The following is a 24,807-nucleotide window of genomic DNA, read 5'->3' as shown; positions in this document are numbered from 1 at the left end:
GGTCTGAAGCATTTGCCTTTACCAATCACTGCCATCTCACTGCTGTCCACATGGATTCGAGTCTCGGGCTCAGTCATTAAGGTTATGCAAGCAAGCTTGCCAGTAGCTTCCCATGGGTTGGTGGTTCTTACTGGGTTTTCCCAGGTCCTTCCTCCACCTTTTATACTGGCCTCCATGAACAGCTTTTCTTGTGCCAAGTGAGAAATGGCATTAAATCAAAACCAATAGCAACAAAGACAACAACAAACAAGACAGTATTTAGTAAATTGTTTATTGATTTCTCCATTCAATTTTTATCAAATTCATGAAAAGTTACACAAGGTATGAGCTGTGGAGTTCATTCACTGACATGAGGAAGCTATCATTTTAACAAAAAGCCTACACTTTTATCACTGTGCACAATCTCTCCCAGCCACACGACTGGCATATACATTACATAAACAAGTATGTAAATCAACGGACATAATTTTGTTACTGATCCCATGTCATCCAGCTTTTTGGTGAACAAGCGAAGTTTCATGTACAACATCAAGATTTCCATACTCAATACAATCATGTTCCCAAGATAAAAATAAGAGATTCAACAAGAGTTAACTAAGTACAGTACTTGATGTATCTGACTTTCCTTCTGCAATGAATTTATCCATATTCCCATGTTCAGTACTCAACATGACAGACAGAGCAATCCTTACGTTTGTTAACTGTGGAGTCCAGTTGTTCAACTAGATAAACTGTAAACTGCCAAGGAGTCAATATTTAGCAGCTTCTGCAAGTCATTTCTGAATTCCACATAACTGAAGAGAAAGGTGACGAGTGTTCAGCATTAATTCATGTATGACAGAGACATGAATATTTTTACAACTTAAAACATTTATTTACAGATAAAAGTGGCATAAATCTACATCCATCTCAGCACATCACTCTCTCTCCATCTCTCTCTCTCTCTCTCTCTCTCTGTACACACATCAGTCCATCTCATGGTATCTGGCATACATGGTTTTTTTGACAGCATCTTTGTAGCTATCTCCGGCTGCTGCCCCATATGTGGACCCTCTCATACCTAGACCTGCTGATACTGCTCTTTTCTCTGCCTGCAATTACAACAAATTACACATTAAAAAAATAGGGTTGACAGATAGGAAAAAAGCAGAATTCCTAAATCTTTCAAGATCCTATAAAAATTTCCAAACAAGTTTTAAAAAAAATCCCAATTCTGAAGAAAATATCTCATTATTAATTTCTCCACTTCATGGATTTAGGGATATTTATATTGCAATTCCATCAAGTTTGGCTATGATCATTTAAGCTAGTCCTGAAAAATATGCATTTCTTTTCTTAAAAACCCGATGTCATCAAACTAGTTTGAATTCATGTATTCATCAAATATATGTACAAACCAAGACTGGAAAAAAGCTATGCAAGCTGGTTATTATAATCGTATTCAAGCCTGTACAGATAAACACTCAAATCAAGACCTTCGACCTTAAATTCAATACTTGATCACTGACTATCAACTTGCTAATTCAAACAACTTTAAACATAATGTCTGGTCAAAATTCATTTGTACATGTCACTGTGTGTAAACAGAGATCAAGCAATTAGGAGACGTGACATGAAACTTAGCTTTGAACCAAACAAATTCAATATGTTAATATGCCTGGGACAACGGTAGAGTCCCTCTCTTCTCAACCCACACAGAACAAGCAAGTGTGAGAAGTCTTTATCATATTGGTTTGAATTAGCATGACAAATTCCATCACCTGCATGGTTGACACAAACAACACCTACATGGTTGTTGACATTTCCACCACCTGCATGATAGAAACAAATAATACTAGGCTTGCTTTGCCAAGATCACTGCTTTAGAACAGTAAATGGATTTGTGATGAAACAGTCTGTGAAAAGTGAGTAAATGAAACCTGAAATGTCATCATTTTAAGATGTTATGGATCACTGAAACATACTCTTCTGGTAGTATCTGATTGGATATTACAAACAGATAATTTAAATTTCTGCCCTTTTTATTACAATGGGGGGGGGTTAGATGATTGCTTTTAGCAGTAATTTTATTTGATATTCTGAACACATACACAAGGACATAATATACAATGATGAGACAAACTGCATTCAATTGCTATTAATTTACCTAGCCAGCTATCTAAAGTCACACACAAACATATACATATCATATACTTACAAACTACTTTTAAGATAACTTCAACATAAAAATAACCTTTAAAATAACTGAGATGTTTTTCAAAAGTACTACACACAATTGTTTCACAAAAAAGTTATCATTGTGTAGAGTTTAACTCGATTTTCAGAACTCAACAGGCTATACATGGCAGCCAGTACAACTGGTGGAGGAAGAGAATCTGGAAAAACCCCAGTAAGAAAAACCATCCCACATTAATCTTCAGGCAAGCTTTCTCATACCCCCAGTGGCCACACTCGAGACTTGAACCCACACAGACGGAGGTGATAATAAAAAAGAACCTTGCCATTATGTTAAAACTATTTCTGACATTTTTGCTTCACTTGACCTTATTGTGCAGAAAACAAGTTTGGTTTAGACCTTTCTCAAAGTTTGGAACATTAATTACCTAAATATGAAGAAACTTTCAAGCCTTGACAGAAATATAAATAAATATATAAGAATATGCAAGACAGCATACAAGTTATTTAGGGTGTTTGCACAGATTTTATCAAATCTGGATGTCTGCTACTTGCCCGAATAAGAGAACATCTGAACTGAGTGAACGTTACATGAACTCTCTGCTAATTTTTGTTTTATTTACTAAAAGGAAAATGCAGCAACATACAAAAATCTGGAATAAACTTCATTTTTTCTTTGAGATGATAAATAATCATCAGTTTGTACAAACTTACAAAGCATTTTGATTCAAATATTTTGTTTACTTTATACATCCTTTTAAACCATTTAAATTGACAATTTTAGATAAGCTTTCAGCCTTTTATAATACCTGTATTAAGAAAATGTAGACACAGATTGCACAGAGATGGTCTGTATGTATTTCAAGAATGAAGTGGGGCCCAGGGCACTCGCCTCTACAGACCACTCACAATGTGCCTCTTCCTGTATGGGTTGGAGTCTCTGCTTGACCAATTCTGAATTGGCTGCCATATATAGCTTTGGATGGCGAAGTAACCTTAGCTTTGAGCACTATCATAACCTCAATGAACCAAACAAATGCAAGCAATGACCTCTGACCTAATTACAAGATCAATTACGTCTGGCTTTCAAACCCCTTCACAAATGTACAGACGTGGTGGTCACATGTACACCATCTTCATTCAGAACCAATTAAACACTGCAAGAAATTTAGTGAAAACCCCCAAGTCAAAGCTAGCATTCATTCAGGAGTTTGTGTTTTGTGTTCATGTTTGTGGGTTTAATGCCATTTTTCTGAATATAAAAGGCTATACATTTCAGCCAGTATATTTGTTGGCAAAATAAAAGGAAAACCCCCAAGAACCAATGACTCATGTGAAGCTACTAGTAAGTTTCTCTAATACCCATGCTGGCCAAAACCAAGTGGACAGAGGTGAGATGACAAATCTGTGAGGCAAGTGCCTTAGGCCATAGTGTGAAATTGATTTTCTAGAGGACACTACCATGATAATGGTATGTTAGACAGCACCAATTTTTGTTTAGGGCTGTTCCAGTACAATATACACGAGACTCAGGGAAGGCACTTTTAATACAGAATAGATACACATAGAAGCTTTTAGAATTTTGCATTGTTTTCATATGAACTCTTTGGGTAATCTGATTATCTTAACATGTATTTTGTGAAAAGTACCTTCCCTGGCTACCAAGTATGTTTAAATGGAATAAGCCCATTAAAATAAGCTACATAATGCAAGTGTCTCAATGAATATCTTTTGTCAATGTGACCAGAATTTCAGAAATAGGCATCCAATACTTTTTAAGATGGCTGTCAAGGCAGCACTTTTGGAGGCTGGATCAGTTTACTAGTACCACATACGGCAAGAAAGAAAATATATACACACACACACACAATAAAGGTTATACAAGCATCCATTCAGAAGGTTAAAAAGTAATAAGAGTTTTCACAATGGCTACTGAGTACATTTTGATAGTTCATATTGGTAAGATTTACCTTTAGGATCAATTAAATATAGCGAAAAGTGCTCTTCTTCAAGAGTAGCAGCAATAATAATATTGCTAAGACAGGGTCCAGGGAAAATTTTTCTAAGCACCTGAGTGAGATGCAACAGTTATTTGCCCCACCATCATTTGACTTGGCACGTTTCTTCATCATACTACTTAGGCTCTTGCCAAAAAAAACCCAAAGGTACCCGACACAAGCTTGAAACTGAAGTGGGTCCATATAGTGAAAATATTATAATCAGAGTTAAGAGAGTGGCTTTAAAACACTTCTAATACATGGTCCCCTAGACAAATATGTAACAAAAGACATGTGTTTGCAACTTGAGATTGAAGTTTCACACGGAGGCCTCTATTTTTAAATGGTAGTCTGCATTATCAATGAAACTTTTCTAGATGTTTATGTTATTTAGAGTAATGTTCCTTTTCAGTGATCCAGCTCACACTGCAACAAGTTTGACCTGTAAAGCGCTGGGAGCCTGAAAATGCCAGAATTTGGTGATTTTTCTTTGGTCAGACTGTGTTATAGGGTATAAACATCTCCAAGACTGCTGAAAAAATCAATAATTTATGTACAATGGATATTCAGCACTGTTAAATATAGAGAATGCATACGTATATATTTAACTACGTCAGAGACAAGTAAACTGAGAAGTTTTACTCTGCACAGTCATTATTACTGTCAGGATGAGAGACTTTCCTCAGCCATGAAGTTAGAGGTCCATATGAGCGACTGTCCTCAGCCCACTTAAGTTAGAGATCCATGCCATTTAATACTGAACAAGCTAGATAGCATATAAAATCTTTTAATGAAAACCCCATGTTGATATGATCATCTCATCCGGAGCAGTGAAAACAATATTTTCCAGATGGTCATGATGATGGCAATGTCTGACCAGCACCATTTTTATATAGCACCAGCTGCATATTATCAGAAGCTTTTCAGAAGTAGCAATAACAAGATTTTCAATATGACCAGCATGATTGATGTCAGATTGGCACCATTTTCATATACGACTAATAAACAACATAACCCGTCTTCCAGTGAAATGGCTGACACTGGATGCCATGTAGGACCATTGAGTTAGGAACAAGTAGACTTCAGGATGATTCATTGTGCATGCATGCAAGAATTCCAAAGGCCATTATTTTTAATATGAACTGTAGTCTTTTAAAAAGTTCAAGATCTTCTCAGTTGCATCAGCATCAAGAGACATGTCCCAGGTAAAAATGTTCCCTCCATTAGCCACCTCTTGCAGTATATACAGTGGTGTACTGGGCCTATTTTACGTCCCTGGTCTTGCAGGGAGAAAAACAATAATGCAGTTTTTGTATGTGTTCAAGGTAATGACACATTGACTGCTTTTTTATTACAATCTTAACTCATCTAATTCTGCTTTATTAGTAACAGCTACAAAATTAAATCACTTTTTAGAAGAAAAAAACAGAAAACAAAATAAATTCTGGGCTATTCATGCTGTTCACAGCTGAGCATTCTGAAATAATGTGAGGTGGCTGAATAGGGATCATACAGTTTGCTGTGTGCAATCATTTGCTGAACTACATGAGAATCATTTAAATCAAAATCCTTCCCAAGCATTCCAAAAACCATTTTAACCAGAATCCTTCCCATGTGCTTTAGTAAACGTATTAAGCAGCCTTTCCCCAAGTTTTCCAACAACCATTTTAGAAACAGTCTTTCCCAAGGACTCCAACAGCCATATGAACCAATCTTTCCAAAGTGATCCAGCAATGCTTGTACATAACAATCTGAATATGATCCATCTCTGTGTGATCAATATTTTTACTTCCTTAATTAGTATGTAAAGATTTTTTTAAACACACAAAACATATGTACTCAAACAGTCTGTACAATTTTGATACTGGCATACACTAAACATCATAAAACTACATGTCCAACCTGCTTAAACCAGTAAGATCAAGTATGTGTAAACAATTACAGGTAATAAAAAAAAAAGATTTGCACAGTAAAAGGAATGACACCTCTTGAATAGTTTTGTTATAACCTGTGTAACGAGCTCTATCCAATCAATTTCGGTCATCTAGGAGGTAGTCATAAACTTGCCTTATCTCCCCCGACCCAAACATCATGTGGAAAAAAAATTCCTCCAACTCTTATGATTTTTAAATAGTTTCTTTGATAAAATAAGATAATTAACTGCAACAGATGTTACTTAAACTGTAACTTGTGACATGTACACTGATGACTAACCAGTTTGTGTTTTTATCTTCCAGTGTCGAAGCAGGTTACTGTTTAAAAGCCTAATTGTCCAAAACACTTTGGCATGTCCTTTAAATTACATGCAAAGACAAGTTCACATTTGTCTGTCACAATGTCCCACAGCTAAACTGAACTACTCCTAGGTATGAAAAATGTCAAAATCAGATTGGAAAAGAACTTGGGTTGCTGAAATTCACTGGCTCTGCAAAAAGCACACAAGTATGTTCTCCTGAAGTAGCCTGCAAGACCATGTAATTCAAGCATGGTAGTCCTGACCCAGTAATCTGGTAGCCCCTGAGCTATGGCACAAAATTTTCAGACCCTGCTTCTTGAAGCACCAAACTAAACATAAAACACCAAGTTACTAAGTGCAAAATGCACATAAAGGAAGCTCCATTCTAGAAACTGACAAAATCTGCTTTATCATCTGACTCTACCTCAATAGGCTTGACTATTCCCTGGCCAGCTCTCCCCAGGCCCTGACCCTCTGACCAGCCCATCTTCTGAAGCAACTTGTTTCCAATATTTTCCTGACCTATTCCAGCCTTTGTTGGCTCCTCGTAACTGGAACATATGCAAAACTTGTTACATTTAAAAGACAATAGATGTATCTTGTGGATGCTGTACTCTCCATTATGACCAAATTGATTGCAAAGAAATATCTATATTATGAAGCTTATTCCAGTGTTGTATTTACTATGCTACCTTTTTTTATTCTAGGACTAAAATGGGCTTCATTTTACAGTCTACCTTACTTATGAGTAATTATTAATAGGAAATCAATGGCGTTTAAAAACATAAATAAAGTATTGTGGAACAGTAAGAATACCAAGATTAAAGCTACTCATGACTGGCTTCTTTCTGGTGACATCAGGGTTCTTAAACTGTCAGGGGGCAGTCAAAATAATGTTTCAACATACGCTACATATAAATCATAAATATTCACATTAATTTAATGCAAAGTAAATTTGTCTGTTCAGAAGGGAATCAAGTATTCAAAAGATATATTTCTATCAATACTATATAGTATTGGAATCATCCACAAGCAAGATCAAAGCCGATTTATTTAAATAATCTTTCAAGTATGACCAGCATTATGATATTGACACCGTATTATATTTTCATGACAAATGTAACTAAAGATTATTTTTTTTATTAATTTTTGTTTCTTATTTTTCTCTTGATTCAGTTGGCAAAGCATAGACTGAATTGTAGGTTCAATATACACCAAGGTTGGACACATTGGTGTCCTTTAGGAAGGCACTCAGCTCCTATTTTCTCAGTACGATATAGATAAAAATGTGCTGAAAGTGTTGCTAAAACCAACAAAAACCAAAATGGGCTGAAGTGTTGTTAAAACCAACAAAAAACAAACTTTGTTTATATACATGTAAAATATCTCATAGCAATGGATGTAAAATCCAAAACTATATATTACTGCACCATTAGAAATTTTCTTGGGGACCAGTTTTTGTGGTTTTCATTGTTGCCTGAACCACAAATTTAAAGACACAATTTAAAATATTTACCACATATGATGATTACCCCCCACCACCATTTTCTTAGTGCACATTTTCCCAAGAGATTAACAAAGCTGCACGTATCAGATAAATCAATGCCAATAAGATAAAAAGGGTATTAATATCTTAGCTTTTACCCAGGTTTGTTTGATTTTAACCATTGAAAGAGGTATAAAACATTTCATATTGCTTCAATGCACACATATCTATAAGGTATCTGGTAGCTGTTACTCCCACTCACTGCCTTAAATGTGAGACATGGGCAGAGAGAGGAACCAGAAAAAAAAAAAAAAACATGATGCGTTCAAACACTAGTAATACTGAATATGAAATAATGCATAATAAATTATACCAACACATGAAAATTATACTTATTCAAAATGATCATTCAAATGAGTCCAACTGTTGTTGAAAATTTAAATCCTCCTGAAAGGTAAAGAAGATCTTCCATCGTGTACGAGACAATATTTCAGTCTTGATTCATATGGGAAGGTGGTCATTGACTAAAGATGCATTTATTTTTCTTTACAGGTTCTTGGGTGAATTATCAAATTTTAAACAAACTGGAAAGGAAACATTTTAATATCTTAAACAGAGCCTGAAATACCATTTTAACAGTTAACTTTATTACGTTCATTCCAGTCAAAGCACTGGATCAGTTGCTTCTGCCAATTCGTGTTGTGCCATCATGAGTATTAACAAAAGACACCTGGTACAATCCGCACATTCTGCACACAACTACTGGCTTCTGCTACTGATAAATGCAAATATTTCAGCTGTCAAGAATAGCAATAACAACAACAAAAAAGCTTCAAGTGCAGCAAATCTATTAGCATATGGATTCTATTTCAAGATCGAACAATAACAACAACAATTATCGAGTAATTCATATATCGTTTAAACTGACATTTTTGGCAAAATTCAAAACTTTGTAATGGACTTGAACTGGCTTAAATTACTTAACCAAGTTTGCAATGAGGAATAGAAATTAAGCTACCGAATGCATCATTAATCGTATATAAAAAAAATATATACTTTTTGATGGATATTTGGTCTTCGTATAAACTTTTCCAACTGATCTGGCATTTTGGGTTCCACATGTGCATGTATTGTACAAAGAAAGAAAGCACTGACCCTCATTTCCAATGCAGATTTCCTGATACTAATCACCAGACAGGATTTCGCTTCTTTGAAAAACAAATTGAAAATACTTAGGGGTACGTGGGGGGTCCCTTCCCAACAGGGTATCAAGGGGCAATGCCCCTGATCAGGGGGTCCAGGGCAAAATGCTTCTTAGACTCCAAGAACATACAAAACTGCTCCTGGTCCCCCCAATATCATAATATTGCACACCATCATTCAAATAAAAAATAAAAACTTTCCCAACTTTAAACACTACTTGAAGAATTTCACAATATTCACTGTCATCATAAGTTGTTTTCCAATAATATTAGTGCTACATGTTCTTACAAGTGCATGTCTGTGTTCACACGATGATTTGTTAATTTTTGCATAATGTATTACATGTATATTACACTTTTCTCTTATCATAACATATTCTTTTCCTTCATTTTTTCAGTTAAGTTTTTAATTACATATATCAACTATATTAAACTATTCACATAAAGTCACTAGTATTCCCCACACCACCACCACCACAGCCTGTTGATGCTGATGAATTAGACTTGCTTCTTTTGCAGCCTTGGTAAAAACTTCTTTTGCTTTCCTTTTTGTAACCACTGTTCATGTGGGTTCAACGTTTAATTTTTATTTTCATTCTCAACAACCGTATTTTTCCTTTAAAGCTCCTCTCTGTATTAACTTCATGCAGTTCACATATTCTGACATGTGGCTGCATCTGCCCTCTATGTAAGAAATCATTACATACTGTATCACACTTTTACTGACATTTTCAGGTCAAATTTTATTCTCCCAGATTTGGAAATCAATATTATTATTCATGGCATTCAAAGATGACTATTCATGGGCCATCAAATCTCTGGAACTGCAAGACCATCTTTGATAGACAAAGGTAACCGACAACAATATCATCATTTCCCTTACTAATGTCTACACAGTGTCCTCCTGAAATTCTGGAAAGGAATCAATTTGGAATCTTCTAACATCCAAATCATATTGGTCCAATTCCTCATTTAACACGTAATGATTCTAGAGTTGGCATGAATGACAAGCTAGGAATTTACATTATCTCCTCTACCCAACTGAAACCAGGCTAACTATGTTGCAAAAGCCAAGTTACTGTACCTACCTAGGACAGAAAATGACAAAATTGATAAATGAGCCAAATTCTGAATTCCGAAAGAATTTTTAAGTTTAAAAAAAGCAACTTACATGACAGGACTTGGAGCTTTCCTCCGGGGCTCTGGTGGGGCTGGCATTCCATATTTATCTCTCCTTTCCTTGGCTCTGTCTCGATACTGAAATGAACAACAAATGAACAATCAATGAACTTCTAAAGAACAAAATTTATGTGAAGTTTACAACTGACACTAAAAGTCTATCGTGGCAAAATATCTCTAAATGAACTGCAGAAAACAAATTTATTTTTTATATAATGAACCTGGAATAAGTTTAACTGACATTAACAATTTAAGTAGTTTTAAAAGAAAAAGGACACAGGTGAGACTTTGAAAACCAACTCAATTCTCAATTCTTCCAGAAAAGCAAGCCGATATTTTTTTTAGCAAGTGTGCTGATGACGGAATCTTTTTAATGTACCAATACGATCAACTGAAAAACATTTACATCATTCTGCACTCATAAAGTTCCTATCTCGACAATAAGAAACTCAACTGAAAAATACCGACATCATTCTGCACTCGTACAGTTCCTACATGAATTATAAAAACCTCAACTGCAAAATAAGTTTTTCCAGAAATCTTGGGTAAGACCAGAACTTGCTGTTAAATGCTGCAGTTAAAACCATCTCAGCTTTTCTCTAGTGCTAAAATGACTTTAAAGATGGCTGCTGTGGTGTTCATACTTGATGTCTGATTGGCCATTTTCATTAAGGACCAACCAAACATCACAAGTCTTTTAATGAAAACTTCATGTTAATATTACCTTCCATTTAATTTCCAAGATGAACAATGTAGCAGCCATAATGGATGTAAGATTGGCATCATTTTCACTTGGGACCAACTAGGTAAGTTAAGAAGTCTTTTGGTGGAAACCCCATGCTGATATAACCATCCCTTCTTCAGAAATAGCAATGACAAGATTTCAAAATGTTCCAAGTGACACCATTTTCAAATAGGACCATCTGAGCCTTGTGATGAATCAAGTATCATGGCAGTTTAGCAGAAATAAGAATCTAGTGCTATGTGCTAATGGATGGACGCACGGCTGGACGTCCGAGATCTGGCCATTGCATAAGCTCATCTGACCTATAACCAAAACAGCCATAACCAGAAATGTATCATGGAACTCAATCCTAATCCAAATGACCTGGAGGCACAATATACCCAAATGGTGATGTACAAATGTAAGAGTAACAATATATGCCAATAACAATGATGTGGCACAGCATAAAAGAGAAAATTAAGTGATAGTTAACTGTGGAAATGTTGAGGACAAACGCACAAAGTTAAATAGGAGTATGTCATCTAGTTTCCTGTTATTGCAACTAACATGTTACTGTCTTCTGGCATCCAAATAAAATGTTTGTCTTGTCTGCTGGCAACCTAAGATAATGTTTGTCTTGTCTGCTATCATTAAAAAACATTTACTTACATGTATGTTGTCAAAACCCAGCTCGCTGCTTCCTCCTTTGGATTTTTGTAAAGCCTCAAGATTTTGCTGGAAAAAACATTAAAAATACGGACTTTAAACTTGTTGAAATGCATCAGAACAAACTTTCGAGTTTCAGCCCAGATTTAATGTCTATCTATATTTTTTAACAATTTTGTAGACAACATTGTTAAGAATAGCTTTATCTGAGAACTACAATGCTAATTAATGTGCAATTTGCATATTTTTACTTTGTGGAAAAAAATGTGCAAGTTACGAATTTAAGATTTTAACATTAAATTACCAAAAACTAGAGCTAACCAAGCCCCAAGCACACATCGATGTGCTTACATCAAAAACTCCATTTTCCAATAAAAAAAACCACCAAACAAAACAGCCATTACTCTGTATGTCAATCAACAGGTGTAAAATGGTTAGAAAAATAAGGCACATGACTGACCTACATGCAATATTCTATTTGTCAACCATCAATGGAAACTGCAGATCTGCCAAATCTAACAATACCTATGTAAGGCTATTTTTTCCACTGACCAAGTTTCAGCAAGATGTTGAATAAAATGTTATGGCGCTATTCACCACTTGGAAAATATGCATTTAAAAAGTGCAGGAGTGTGATATGATGCTGTGAAGGCAAGCATAATGTTGCAATAAAAAAGTGCCAGTACAGAACTGCAGTCTCACACCCCAATGAGCTCAATGGCGTCCTGCTACTTCACTCAACAATCAGTTAAACATGGATTCTCAAGAAATGACTGATGCTCCAGACCACGTCTTCTTTTCTACTGCTCAGTGTTGAAACTATCTCTGAAATTCTTCAGCAATAACATGATTTTCAAATTAACTGCTGAGGTGGGCAGTGGGAGAAATGACAGCATGATTTTCAAGATGGTTATTGTGGCAGCTATACTGGATGTACAATTGGCACCATTTTCATTTCAGATCATAAGAAGATTACTGGTGAAAACCCCATGTTGATATAACACTTCTTTTGAGAGAACAGAGATAACATTATTTTCAAGACAACCATATTGATGGTCAACTGGTATTCTTCATTTAGGACCAACAAGACACCACAAGAACTCTTCGGATGAAAACTGTCAAAACTACTTTTCATTTATAAGTAACAGCAACAACAAAATTTTCTAGATAGACATCATGGTGGCAATACTGCATGTCAGACCAACACCTACTGGATGTCAGACCAACACCCACTGGATGTCAGACCAACACCATTTTAATTTAAGACCAGCATGATACTGTAAGACGTTCTATGGTGAAAAGTCCACGTTGATAAGTCTTTCCATTTTGGAAGAGTAAGAAGAAGATATTTTCAAGATGACTGCCATGGTGGCCTTAAGTTTGTATTTGATATGTACCATTTCTAACTAGACATCACAAGAAGTCTTCTGGTAATGTTGACATGACCAGCCATCTAGAGCAGTGATAATTAGATTTTCCTGATGGTCGTTGTGGAAGTCAGTGATAATTAGATTTTCCTGCTGGTCATTGTGAAAGTCAGTGACAATTAGATTTTCCTGCTGATCATTGTGAAAGTCAGTGATAATTAGATTTTCCTGATGGTCATTGTGGAAGTCAGTCATAATTAGATTTTCCTGCTGGTCGTTGTGAAAGTCAGTGATAATTAGATTTTCCTGATGGTCGTTGTGAAAGTCAGTGATAATTAGATTTTCCTGATGGTCGTTGTGAAAGTCAGTGATAATTAGATTTTCCTGATGGTCGTTGTAAAAGTCAGTGATAATTAGATTTTCCTGATGGTCGTTGTGAAAGTCAGTGATAATTAGATTTTCCTGATGGTCGTTGTGAAAGTCAGTGATAATTAGATTTTCCTGATGGTCATTGTGGAAGTCAGTGATAATTAGATTTTCCTGATGGTCACAACAGCAGTCATGTTCGAGATCAACTAACGAGCTCTACAACTACTTGGCATGATCTGATCATTGATTCCCTGAAGCATGAACTAATACCGAGGAAGCAGCAATATTGTCAATAAAAATAAAAACTGAAATATACACCAGAAATGTATTCTAAGGATACATATACCCACCACCTTAGTGCCTAAAAACTGACCTAATATTAACACCTACCCAATTTTTGATAGATGGACAAGGATAATAATATATGCCCTACCACTGCATGCTGCCAGGATTTTATCATAATCGAGTATTTCCTCCCTTGGCACAAAAATAAGGAGCAGAACAAAAATGAAGGGGAGGAGGAAACGGCCACAGTTCAACTTTACTACCCTCAGGTGTGGGCATTCAAACTGCATGCAGTGTTGTTAATGATCAGCCTCACACAATTTTTCAGATCTAAGATACAGTCCACAAGATGAAAGACACGTTACATCTGATATTTCAATCTGTACTTACTTTATGAAGATCTGACATCTGCTGATGGCGTAGTAGAGATTCTTTATTCTGGAACCGTCGTTTACACAGGAGACAAGCCATTTTTGTCAAGTCTACAAGCTTGCTCTCATCCACCTGGCTACCCACTGAACTTGCCACTCCCCCCATCTGGTCTTCTTCCTCAGAGTCACTGTCTCCACCATATGATGCCACCAAACCTGGAATGTTCGACTGACTGGGGGCCGACACTACCGGCTGAAAATGCAAGACTTGCTTGTTTATATTATATTTATTAAAACCTTGCAAAAGAAACAGTCAAGGAAAATGCAATTACAAAGTTTTAAAAATAACGTCTCATAAAATTTTTAATGGTTTTACTCTTCAGGTTAAGTTTTTCCCAATTCACCTGATGATGGTGCTTTTCCTTCACATACTATTTCAAGACATCTACTACACTCTGGCCAATTCACACCAAATTTTATGAATTATTTATATATATATATGATAGTGCTGTAAAAGTTTATGTAAAATAATGCACAGGTATTCAAATTGTTAAGACCCAAAAGTTAATCAGAAAAAAATGGTGCAAATCTCTACTTACAGTTGGGGGTGGAGGCATCAACTTCTTGTCTTCACTTTTCTGTAATAAAGAAACAGACATTTTTTATAAAGAAATTGATGGATAATTTACTATGTGAATTACTGCACCTCAATTCTCTATATTGTATGCATGGTATCTAGAAGGATCTTTCACTTTCTCAAAAGCACACACATAAACACCAACAAAATGTATTAAACCATTGGACAATCCACTTATTTTTATACCCATTATATGCCAGTCAAAAGTCTCCAAGTTTTTCAAAGTATTTATCTCAAGGATCATTCATTTTTGTTAGAGTTCGCACTATCCAGACTATATAGTGCTAAGTTCCAAAAACAGTACAAGGATAATAACGGAAACAGTAGGTAAAATCCTTAATATACAAAGTCAGTTTATTTCTGTATAAACCAAACTCTTTCAACACGTTTAAGACATTTTCAGCATTAACATCATCATGGGACACAACTCTGATCTGAAGGGTCACATACATTATTCTACTTCTGACATGCAGGAGAGAGCAATGTGTCTATTCTACCTCACCAAATTCAGAGGAATATCTTGAGATGAAATCCAAAACTTTATATGGATGTTTGTTTCTCTTGAGCTTTAAATACTGATGAAATACATATATTTTAAGAACTGACAACTATTTCAGTAGGTATATAAGCAGAAATGTAAACTTTCAAGTCTGTGTTCCTCAGAGGAATCTCACTTTGCAAATTAGGTTTTGCTGTTGCAACACACTAAGGTACCTGGCTTCAATATGGTGATATAAACATTTTCCGTATGTGCTCGTCAAATAACTTTCCTCAGAAAAACACTTACTGATTTTTCCAAAATGGCAAATCCAGCATCAGCTGTTGCAGACTCCTTTTCATCTTTCCTTCCAAATACCTGTTGCAGCAGTACCCTTTTGCCTTCCTTTTGGGCCTCCTTTTGAGCATTTAGTGTCTTGGCCCACTTCTCCATGTCCTACAAAACAGATTGACCAAGAAGGTATTAATTTATAACATGTCTGCTAAAAGACTATTTGTACACACTACTGTTATTATGCATTAAGTTAACAAAGAATGAGGTCAAGGCCTGATTGTGGACTCCATAATAAAACCATTACATTAAAATACGTTACAATGACCCAAGGTAAAAACAGTTGTGCAAATATGTTGCTGAAGCTTCATAAAGGTCCATATATATATATATATATATATATATATATATATATATATATATATATATATATATATACATACACACACACACACATACACACACACACAATGAATAGGCTATAGGCAGTCTCAACTAGTGTACCTTGGCAATTTTCTTGGCAATCTTAACTTTCTCTTTTTTATCTTTGTTTTCTTTCTTTTTCTCTTCCTTGTCCTCTGTTGGTTTGTTCTCATCACCAGTGGGAGCAGGCAAATAAGTTGACTTTTCTGCATCCCAGTACAAAAATTGACCCGTCTGACCATTATAGTAATACTGAAATTAAAGCAGGATGTAAGCCATACATAGTACCTACACCATGTAGATCTATATATTTTTTTTTTAATTTTGTACTGTTATGCGCATTTTTCTTTAATGAACTGTACAATTCTTAAATAGCTTGTAGACATATCAATATAGTTAACCCACAATTTCACTAGGTTAATACTTTATTTTAATACCAAAAATCTAATTAACAACCCCATCTGCTTGAATGTACAATTTATAAAAGTCATATAATTTTCTTTTAAAACATTTAGTATTTTATGAAAATGTGTCTTCACAAAGCTGATTGTATCTAGCTTGACATCCATTAAAAGAGAATGTTTAAATACCTGCAAACTTTTCATACAGAAAGAATAGTCTGATAAGAGCTACAGTAAGAAACACCATGTGGTGAATTTTAAAAGTATTTTACAAGAAAACATTGGTATATTGGCCTATGATGCCATAGTTTTGTATAGCCTGTACAATATAAGATACAATACTGCCAGCCTGAAACAAACTCATTCTGTGACACATGCCTGTGTGTTGGCATCATAGTAGAGCCCTGTTGTAGGGTCATAGTAGTAGCCAGAGGACTCGTCGTACTGGTACACGCTGACATCTGGTGGAGCTGAAATCGATATAATAGAGACCAATATTACAGTTAGACTTTACAATGTGAAACTGTACAAATCTGGTTACCTTGTCCCACCCTATTTCAACATGATTATGTTAAGATTCACAAGAGCAAATATAGTTGTAAACAATCCATATCATTCCTCTCAATTTCAAACCATGGATACATCACAAACTGCACTGGTTATTTTCCAAGAAGATTTTAAGAAACATCTTAAGACACCCTGTGCGCCTATTTATATTGCCAAGACTCAGTCTGCTTATTTACATATTTTACCTGTGTAGACCTACAGCTTAAGCAAAATCATTAAGTTATGTCCTTGTTGTATCAATGTACGCATTGGGGTTTAAAATGTCAGCACAATACAAGCTATATGGTGCCAACTGAAGGTCAAGTTCTGAAAACGTAAGACTGCAGAAAACTTCATTAAGATGATCCTTCCAAATCAATGCAAACTTAGAAGTACTAAAAGATAAAAGGCACAGATGTTAAAATTCAGTAAAATGTACAGAAAATAATAGACAAAGGTAATAAAATATAAAACCTGTAAGTATGACATGACAAGCACAAAAGTAATTTTTAATGATGCTTGCTGACAAGTAATGTTTCTCCACAGGATCTAACAGGGCATGGTAGTTATTCTATTAAACACCTCTCATACTGGAAACGATTCCTTGTATGATCATGGACTGTTGTTGCTGCTATTAATATAATTGTCATTATTTAAACCTGGAAATTATGAGAGTAACTGAATTGTAAAGGTTCCAAAAAACATACTTGTACTAAAAATGTTACTGGAGTAAAATTCTTCATACATTCTTTCTCTGGATTAATTTTATTCTTTTTCCATCTTATCGCAGCAAATGATGCACGTAGCAGTAACACTCTGAACAGAGACTGAATGCATGGATGAATTTAAAAAAAATCGTACCAAGAGTAAAATGTGATTGTATCAGGTGTCAATTTTCTTGAATGAACTATATTGTTAATTTCCTTAAGTATGGGTTTAGCTTTGAAATAAAAATGATACAACCTATCAGTATTATTTAGTGATCCCTAAAATTGTGTTCTTTTGAAGATGTAGAAGTGTAGTACATCTAAAATGGAAGCAAATGGTTAGGGTTGTACTGTAATACTAGTATACTGAAGTAGAGGGTTAGGGTTGTACTGTAGTACTGGTAAACTGAAAGTAGAAGGTCAGGGGTGTACTGTAGCACTCGTAAACTGGAAGTAAATGGTTAGGGTTGTACTGTGTACTGCTAAACTGAAAGTAGAGTGTTAAGCTTGTACTGTAGAACTGGTAAACTGGAGGTAAATAGTTAGGGTTGTACTGTAGTACTGGTAAACTGGAAACAGAGGGTCAGGGTTGTACTGTTGTAGTGATAAACTGTAAGTAGAGGGTTAGGGTTTTACTTTACTGGTAAACTGGAAGTAGTGGGTTAGGGTTGTACTGTAGTACTGCTAAACTGAAAGTAGGGTTAGGGTTATACTGTAGTACTGGTAAACTGTTAGTAGAGTGTTAGGTTTGTACTGTAGTACTGGTAAACTGTTAGTGAAGGGTTAGGTTTGTACTGTAGTACTGCTAAGCTGGAAGTAGAGGGTTAGAGTTGTACTGTAGTACTGGTAAACTGGAAGAAGAGGGTCAGGGTTGTACTGTAGTACTGGTAAACTGAAAGTTGAGGGTTAGGGTTGTACTGTGGTACTGGTAAACTGGCAGTAGTGGGTTAGGGTTGTAATGTGGTACTGGTAAAGTGGCAGTAGAGGGTTAGGGTTGGTTGTACAGTAGTACTGGTAAACTGAAAGTAGAGGGTTAGGGTTGTATTGCAGTAGTGGTAACCTGGAAGTAGTGGGTTAGCGTTGTACTGTAGTACTGCTAAACTGGAAGAAGAGATTTCCTATTCAATTTTTTCAGTTGGAAGTAATAAACTATCATTAATGTCATTAACAGTGATCAAAATCTGTCAGAAGTTATTTGTGAAAAACAGTCTTTCTCACAGATCAAGAGTCAATCCATTACTATCCCAAATTTATTTCTGTAACTTCTTGGATAAATGGACAATAATCATTACATCATCTAGAATAATCACAATTGCCCATTCACAGCCCCTAGATGCAATCTGTTGGAAAAGAGAATTCTTCTAATCAGATCTACTCAACTGCATTTGAAAATGTTGTCCAGTACACGCTGCCACGAGCATTTCTAAAGGCCCCCTTTATGCATCACCCTGAGTTAATAAGCAGTGACCTGCTAAGCAGCCAGTAGCCTAAATAATATGTCATGATATTAACCTCCAGTCATCTGTTACACAGTGAGTAGCCCACATATCACTGTGGAAATCAGCAGTGAGCTGTTACACAGCAAGTAGGCTAAGGACGATTGCATGGAGTTAATCAGCAGTGACCTGCTTTTACACATGAGTAGTCAAAGCTTTGGACATAGGAAATTGGCTTTATGTTTATAAAAATGAAAGCTCTGTCCCATGATACTTTCTCTGAAACTTGGTCAAATTTATCAAGTAGTTTATGAGAAGATATGATGAATCGGCATCGTCACAACAAAAAGACTATCATGTCAGAATACTTTTGTCCAGTTATTGGAGTCAAACTCTATCCAGCGGTTCTTGACAAGTTGTTTAATTATTTTTCTGTTTTTGCGAATGGTGATCATATTTGATGGCAATATAGCAATAATTTCATGCCAGGATGATTTCCATCAAATTCTGTAAAGCACTGTTAGAGGAGAAGAAGTAAATGTAATGAGCAGTTAAAAAAGGGAAAAAGGTGATGCACAATGGACTAAGGACCGAGGCCTTATAGCCAGGAGAGTTAAAAACTACAACTTGACAAAAGAACTGAAACCACTTCATCTTGCATTAGCAATCTCCTTCTTCAATGATAAGTCACACAGGATATTTAAATTGAATCAGTCTAAAATGGCAAGAGCAAACAGGCAAATAAACAGTACATACGATATTTAAATTTAATCAGCATATAATGTCAAGAGCAAACAGGCAAATAATAAGTACATACGATATTTTGTGTGCTCAGTCTTATCCGTCTGGGCCTGTGCTGCCGGCTGTGCTGTGCTACTACTGGCTTTTTCATTTGAACTTTCCTCAGTCTAAAATCACATATACATGAGAGTTCATTACCCCCAAAAGTTAAGCCCCATGTAATCTAACTTAAATACTGTTAACTCTGAATCTACAGAACATGGCGTTCTTGTGTTGGTCTATCCACCTGAACCCGACTTGTACAACTTTAGCACAAAACTTGAATACTGTTGATAATGGTGCAGCAACACCACTGGAAAAGTAACAGCAAAGAAAAAATTGGATGGTGTAACCTTCAAATTCATAAGCAATATCACCCATCAAGTTTAATTAAGAAATACTGAAAATATGCATTTTTTAAAGTCTGAATTTCATCTGTCAAGAAAGCCTACAAAAACAAGTGTATGGGACATATGACAGTCAATTATGAATCAGAAAATTTAGGTATGATATTCCATGCCATAATCAAGACAATTTAGACTATATCTTTGGGCTGTTGTCCAATGTTCTGATAACGTATCACCATACTGTTTATTATTCATCATCAGTGGACCAACTCCTGGTCCGTTATTTAACTCTATTTATAAATAATCACATCTAAATAGTGTTAAAATATTTAAACCCATGCATCCTATCCAGTGGGACAATAATTCAATTTTGTACAGATATCATTTAATTTCAAGTCTTTGTATCTGGTCATTGGTCTTGTGTTTACAAAAAAAGTGAATATCACAATTTACAGTGCCAGTTTTAGTAAATTTTGTGGCTGATACAAGCCTTTCGTTTAAACAGCAAATGAACTTCAGTGGAAACAAAAGCACCCTTCTCTCAAACCACGATCTTCTTGTGAAAACAACAGTACCTCTCTCCAAGCCACAATCTTTCTGTGTAAACAACAGCACCCCTCTCAAAATTCACGATTCTTCTATGACAATGCCCACCTTTACCAACCCATGATCTTTCTGTGGAAACAGCATCACCACTCTCCCAATAAAAGATCCTTCAGTGGAAATATGACATTCCCATCCATGAACATAAGTACCAACAAATATCTTGTCTTTGCCTAAATCATAAAAATTGGTACACACCAGTAAAAATATCTTAACGATTTACTACATGCCACTTGTATATGACACTGATATTTACCTGTTTTTTGTACTGCTGCCTGGCAGCCTGTGCCTGCTGAATGGCTGCTTGGGCTACTGCTGCTGCTGCATTTGTCGAATCAGCTGCCAGAAAGAAAAACACAATCAAAATCAATACAATTGTTCTTTCCTTTAATTCTGATACAGGACTGAAATAATTCATCAACATTTAACATTTGACATAAGCTACGTATTCCTTTGTGGTTTCAAGTATGATTAATAAATACACCATCACAAAAACTTTACCTGAAAGTACTAAAACAATACAAATCAACTTTTTGATTGCTAATGCCCAACCAACATTTGCAAATGTGGTACAATACCAAGAAATCAAACAATGATAAAACCGATTTATTTAAAGAATAATAATACACACGATATAAACAGAAGCTGGCCTTTGTAGTCATAAGAAGTAAATAATAATAAAAGTAGAAGAACCAAGATTTAAATAAAGAGCATAAACATTTCATCTGTACAGGTCAAGTGATTTGTTGCTTGCAGCCATTTTTAAAGGAAAAATGACTAAATTCTAAAATGCATAGAAGACTGATAATATATAAATAGGTCAAAAATCTACCCAGGTCATCTATTTAAGAGGCCAATTCAATTCCATCCATCTAGGTTAACCAGTTAAGCAACAACCATGCTTTTTAATACAAAATGTCTAAGTATAGTTATCTAATATCTAATCAGCTCATCAGGCCATTTACATGATTTTCAAGCTAAACCTAAAATCTGCCCCACCAGCTGGGGTATAAAATACATGAACCAAATTGCAACTCTTCAAACACCTTATCAGGTCATCTACTTAAGCCTATAAATATGCCCAATCCATTTCATCTAAATCATGCAGTTCCTATGCAATTCTGCTTTACAACTAATCAAGAAGCACTTGCAAAGGGATGTGACAACAGGCAACATAACATTAGTTTCTGTAAAGTATGCAAACAAACTCAGCATTTGGGGACATTTGTAAATTATTTACATATGAAGAGGACAGGAGGGGATTTGAGAAAACTGTGCACCTGTATGGACAGGGGGTGGCTGTTAATAAGCATGTACCTTCTGCACTGTCAGGGGGTCATTATATGTTAGCTCCTTTATTGCATGTGTTCTACTATTTGCTGTTTAAGCCAGGAAACACATCAGTTTAAAGCTGCTTTTTATTTAAAATGAATGAATCATCATCTCTCAGTTTGACTGTCCCAGTTATTGTTTGGGGGTAGGAGTGGTGGGGATGCACAAGCATACTTACGTGTGTGTGCATGTGTTACAAAAGTGCACACTGCAAAAGAGAGTGGGTGTAAAACTGGATGATTGTGTATGTACTTCATGGATGTCCCCTTTAATGTTCATGATAACTATGAACTGGTGAGGAATATAAACAGTACATTAGTGTTGACCTGAGGGGTGATGGAATTAAGAGTGCTCTGAATTGCAGAGATGCTCCCAGGATTTTATCATAAGAGGGGATTTCCTCCCTTGTCACAAAAATAATGGGAGAGTAGAATAAAAATGAGGGGGAAGAGAAAAAGGCTGTAGTCCAATATTTACATGACACTTAAATATCCCTCTTTCTTTCTTCCTTATCCACTCTGTAAGACCCCTATCGAAATCAAAATCTTTAAAAGATGTTGCCTCTAGTTTTATATGCATTAATCTGTTCATTAAAAAAGTGCATATATTAATTTGGCCCGTTTGTTTGCCTTTTCTACATTTAATTTTGAAATACCACTGAAAATGATCGGCATGCCATCTGTTTGGTCCATCCAGCATGTAGATCAGATTCAAAATTAATGTCATTATTTTTGTTCCAAATCACTCACTGGTATCTCCATTAACACTTTCCGAGCTCCTATAATCTGATATACTTCCCGACATTAAAATTAAATTGCCTTCATTACTATGATCAGCCAGTATTTACCAAACTAAAACGTCATTTATAAATGAACGCTGCAAATCCGCCGTTTTGGGTCTTCTAGATAGCCCCTATTATAAATGCGCATATGCAAAACTTTGTTTATGCAAGATTCAAACTTTGACACAATGCTTGTTACAAGGCCCATGGTGCCAATCAAATTTAGTTTAACAACCATGCATTTCAAGCCAAAGAAACCAGATGTGTAAACAGTTACAGAAAAATACAAATCAAGACAAGCACAACAATATTTTTACCACTTCTACAAATACTTTATGGGTGAATGACCGATTAAAGTTTTATACTGCCCTGAGTATAGTTTCATATGTGCGACTTCAAAATAATTTGTGGGAGTTCTCACGCATTACCGCTTTCCAGGTGCAAGAATTCATACAAATTTTGCGTGAATCATGCAATTGCACATCATGAGAGCATCTCTGGAATTGTTGTGTCATCCTTGTGTTACAGGGCCATTTACTTGGTTTACAAGCCGAACCTAGAATCTGCCCTTCCCTTAGGGTTTAAAGGACTTCATCCAAAACCAAAAAATGCGCACAATGTACACATTAAGAATGGATGGTCTTAGAAGAGACACATAAGTGTGCCTGGTTTAAACTCTTTCTTTGATGACTGCTCTGCAATACTGATTGATGCTCACTTTGTGTGTTGATGGCAGTGGAGGATGTAACTGCAGTGCCTGCTGCTGCCGCCTGTTGCTGGTTATAGAATGCGTAGTCGTAGCTCTGTCCATCATAGTACTGTCCTGTCTGAGCATAATATGACTGGTCAAACCCCTGCTGAGCATTGTAGTCATAACCTGGCTGCTGGTAGTATTCAGTTGTCCCAGACTGCTGACTTGCGTCCCATGACTGCTACAGATGACACCAAATTGTACATTATATAACAATAACTGATTGGAAATATTGTGTGTTTTGCAATACAACTCTTTCAGAAAGTTCAAAAAATCACACACTGTCATCAAAATAGATGATACATATATTTCATATGAATGCTAACTTTAGGAAAACAGTATACATGTATGTATGAATTCATTAGGGTATAATAGTACATGAGCAGAATTATGGCCATATGCTGACCACTTAAGGTATAGTTTTAAAACATGTAAATATAAAGACATACACAACATGTACATATAAAGACGTACACAACATGTACATATAAAGACGTACACAACATGTACATATAAAGACATACACAACATGTACATATATAGATGTACACAACAAGTAAACCATTCCAAATGTAGATGTGATGCACTACAAGATAAAAGGTAACAATGCAAATTAAAAAAACTGAAAACAACTTTATATAAAGTTAAACCCTTCCAAATAAAAGCAGTACAAAAAAATATGCTAAAATTCTGTAAAATAGAGAAGAAAATAGACAATAGAAGAAAGGATATAATCCTATAAACAGCTCCACTGACAGTCTTGATTACACATACGAGGACGAGATTAACATACTGTACATATTCAAAAAAGTAAAGCAACTTACTGCTTGTGTTCCTTGTGTTGTACTGACAAAGGTTGCCATTCTGTAACAGACAAACAAATCCACTGAAACTTTACATAATCCCAAAATATCAATGACAGACAACCTGAATGGTGTCAGAAAATATAAATATAAATAAAAAATAATTCATTTCCTTTCTTGTTCAAGCTCATTTTAAAATTCTAAAAGCTTGAAAGTCCTACTGCTGTGTTATTTTTGTCTGGGTTTCTTTTCTTCAACAAAAAGATTTTGTAATTCAAATTCATAGTTTAGCCTGTCAAGTCAAACTTTGCATATTTGTACGCATTTAGTTTTATGGATTAGCCCCAAATATTGAATATGAAAGAACAGAATGATGCCAACAAATGGCCATTGCCTAAGTGGTTTAAAACATGGTGCAAAACGGAAAGGCCTTC

The 24,807-nt window shown here is 35.5% G+C and overlaps 1 protein-coding gene across 4 annotated transcripts in view; it reads right to left on the bottom strand.

The window, feature by feature from the left end:
- Positions 1–255: 255 nt before the first annotated feature.
- The window catches only part of LOC149804182 (RNA-binding protein 5-A-like), a 50,835-nt gene continuing 26,283 nt past the window's right edge, over positions 256–24,807 (bottom strand). For 2 of the 4 annotated variants that reach the window (XM_089954166.1, XM_089954168.1), the window contains exons 11-23: positions 24,395–24,434; positions 23,538–23,751; positions 20,963–21,045; positions 19,794–19,884; positions 16,666–16,757; positions 15,968–16,138; positions 15,482–15,628; positions 14,657–14,695; positions 14,077–14,310; positions 11,669–11,734; positions 10,268–10,353; positions 6,833–6,959; positions 256–1,091 (exon numbers count right to left, since the gene is read on the bottom strand). In XM_089954166.1, coding sequence (XP_089810292.1) covers positions 966–1,091; positions 6,833–6,959; positions 10,268–10,353; positions 11,669–11,734; positions 14,077–14,310; positions 14,657–14,695; positions 15,482–15,628; positions 15,968–16,138; positions 16,666–16,757; positions 19,794–19,884; positions 20,963–21,045; positions 23,538–23,751; positions 24,395–24,434 — 1,516 coding nt within the window. In that variant the 3' untranslated portion in view covers positions 256–965. The remainder of the gene's footprint in view (positions 1,092–6,832; positions 6,960–10,267; positions 10,354–11,668; positions 11,735–14,076; positions 14,311–14,656; positions 14,696–15,481; positions 15,629–15,967; positions 16,139–16,665; positions 16,758–19,793; positions 19,885–20,962; positions 21,046–23,537; positions 23,752–24,394; positions 24,435–24,807) is intronic. The other 2 variants (XM_089954167.1, XM_089954169.1) reach the window with 2 other exon arrangements.

Source organism: Sinohyriopsis cumingii, chromosome 3 (assembly GCF_028554795.1).
Source record: "Sinohyriopsis cumingii isolate HCF-2022 chromosome 3, ASM2855479v2, whole genome shotgun sequence".
Lineage (NCBI taxonomy): Eukaryota > Metazoa > Mollusca > Bivalvia > Unionida > Unionidae > Sinohyriopsis > Sinohyriopsis cumingii.
Note: the sequence above shows the minus strand (reverse complement) of the source record. Positions and strands in the feature narration are given on the sequence as shown.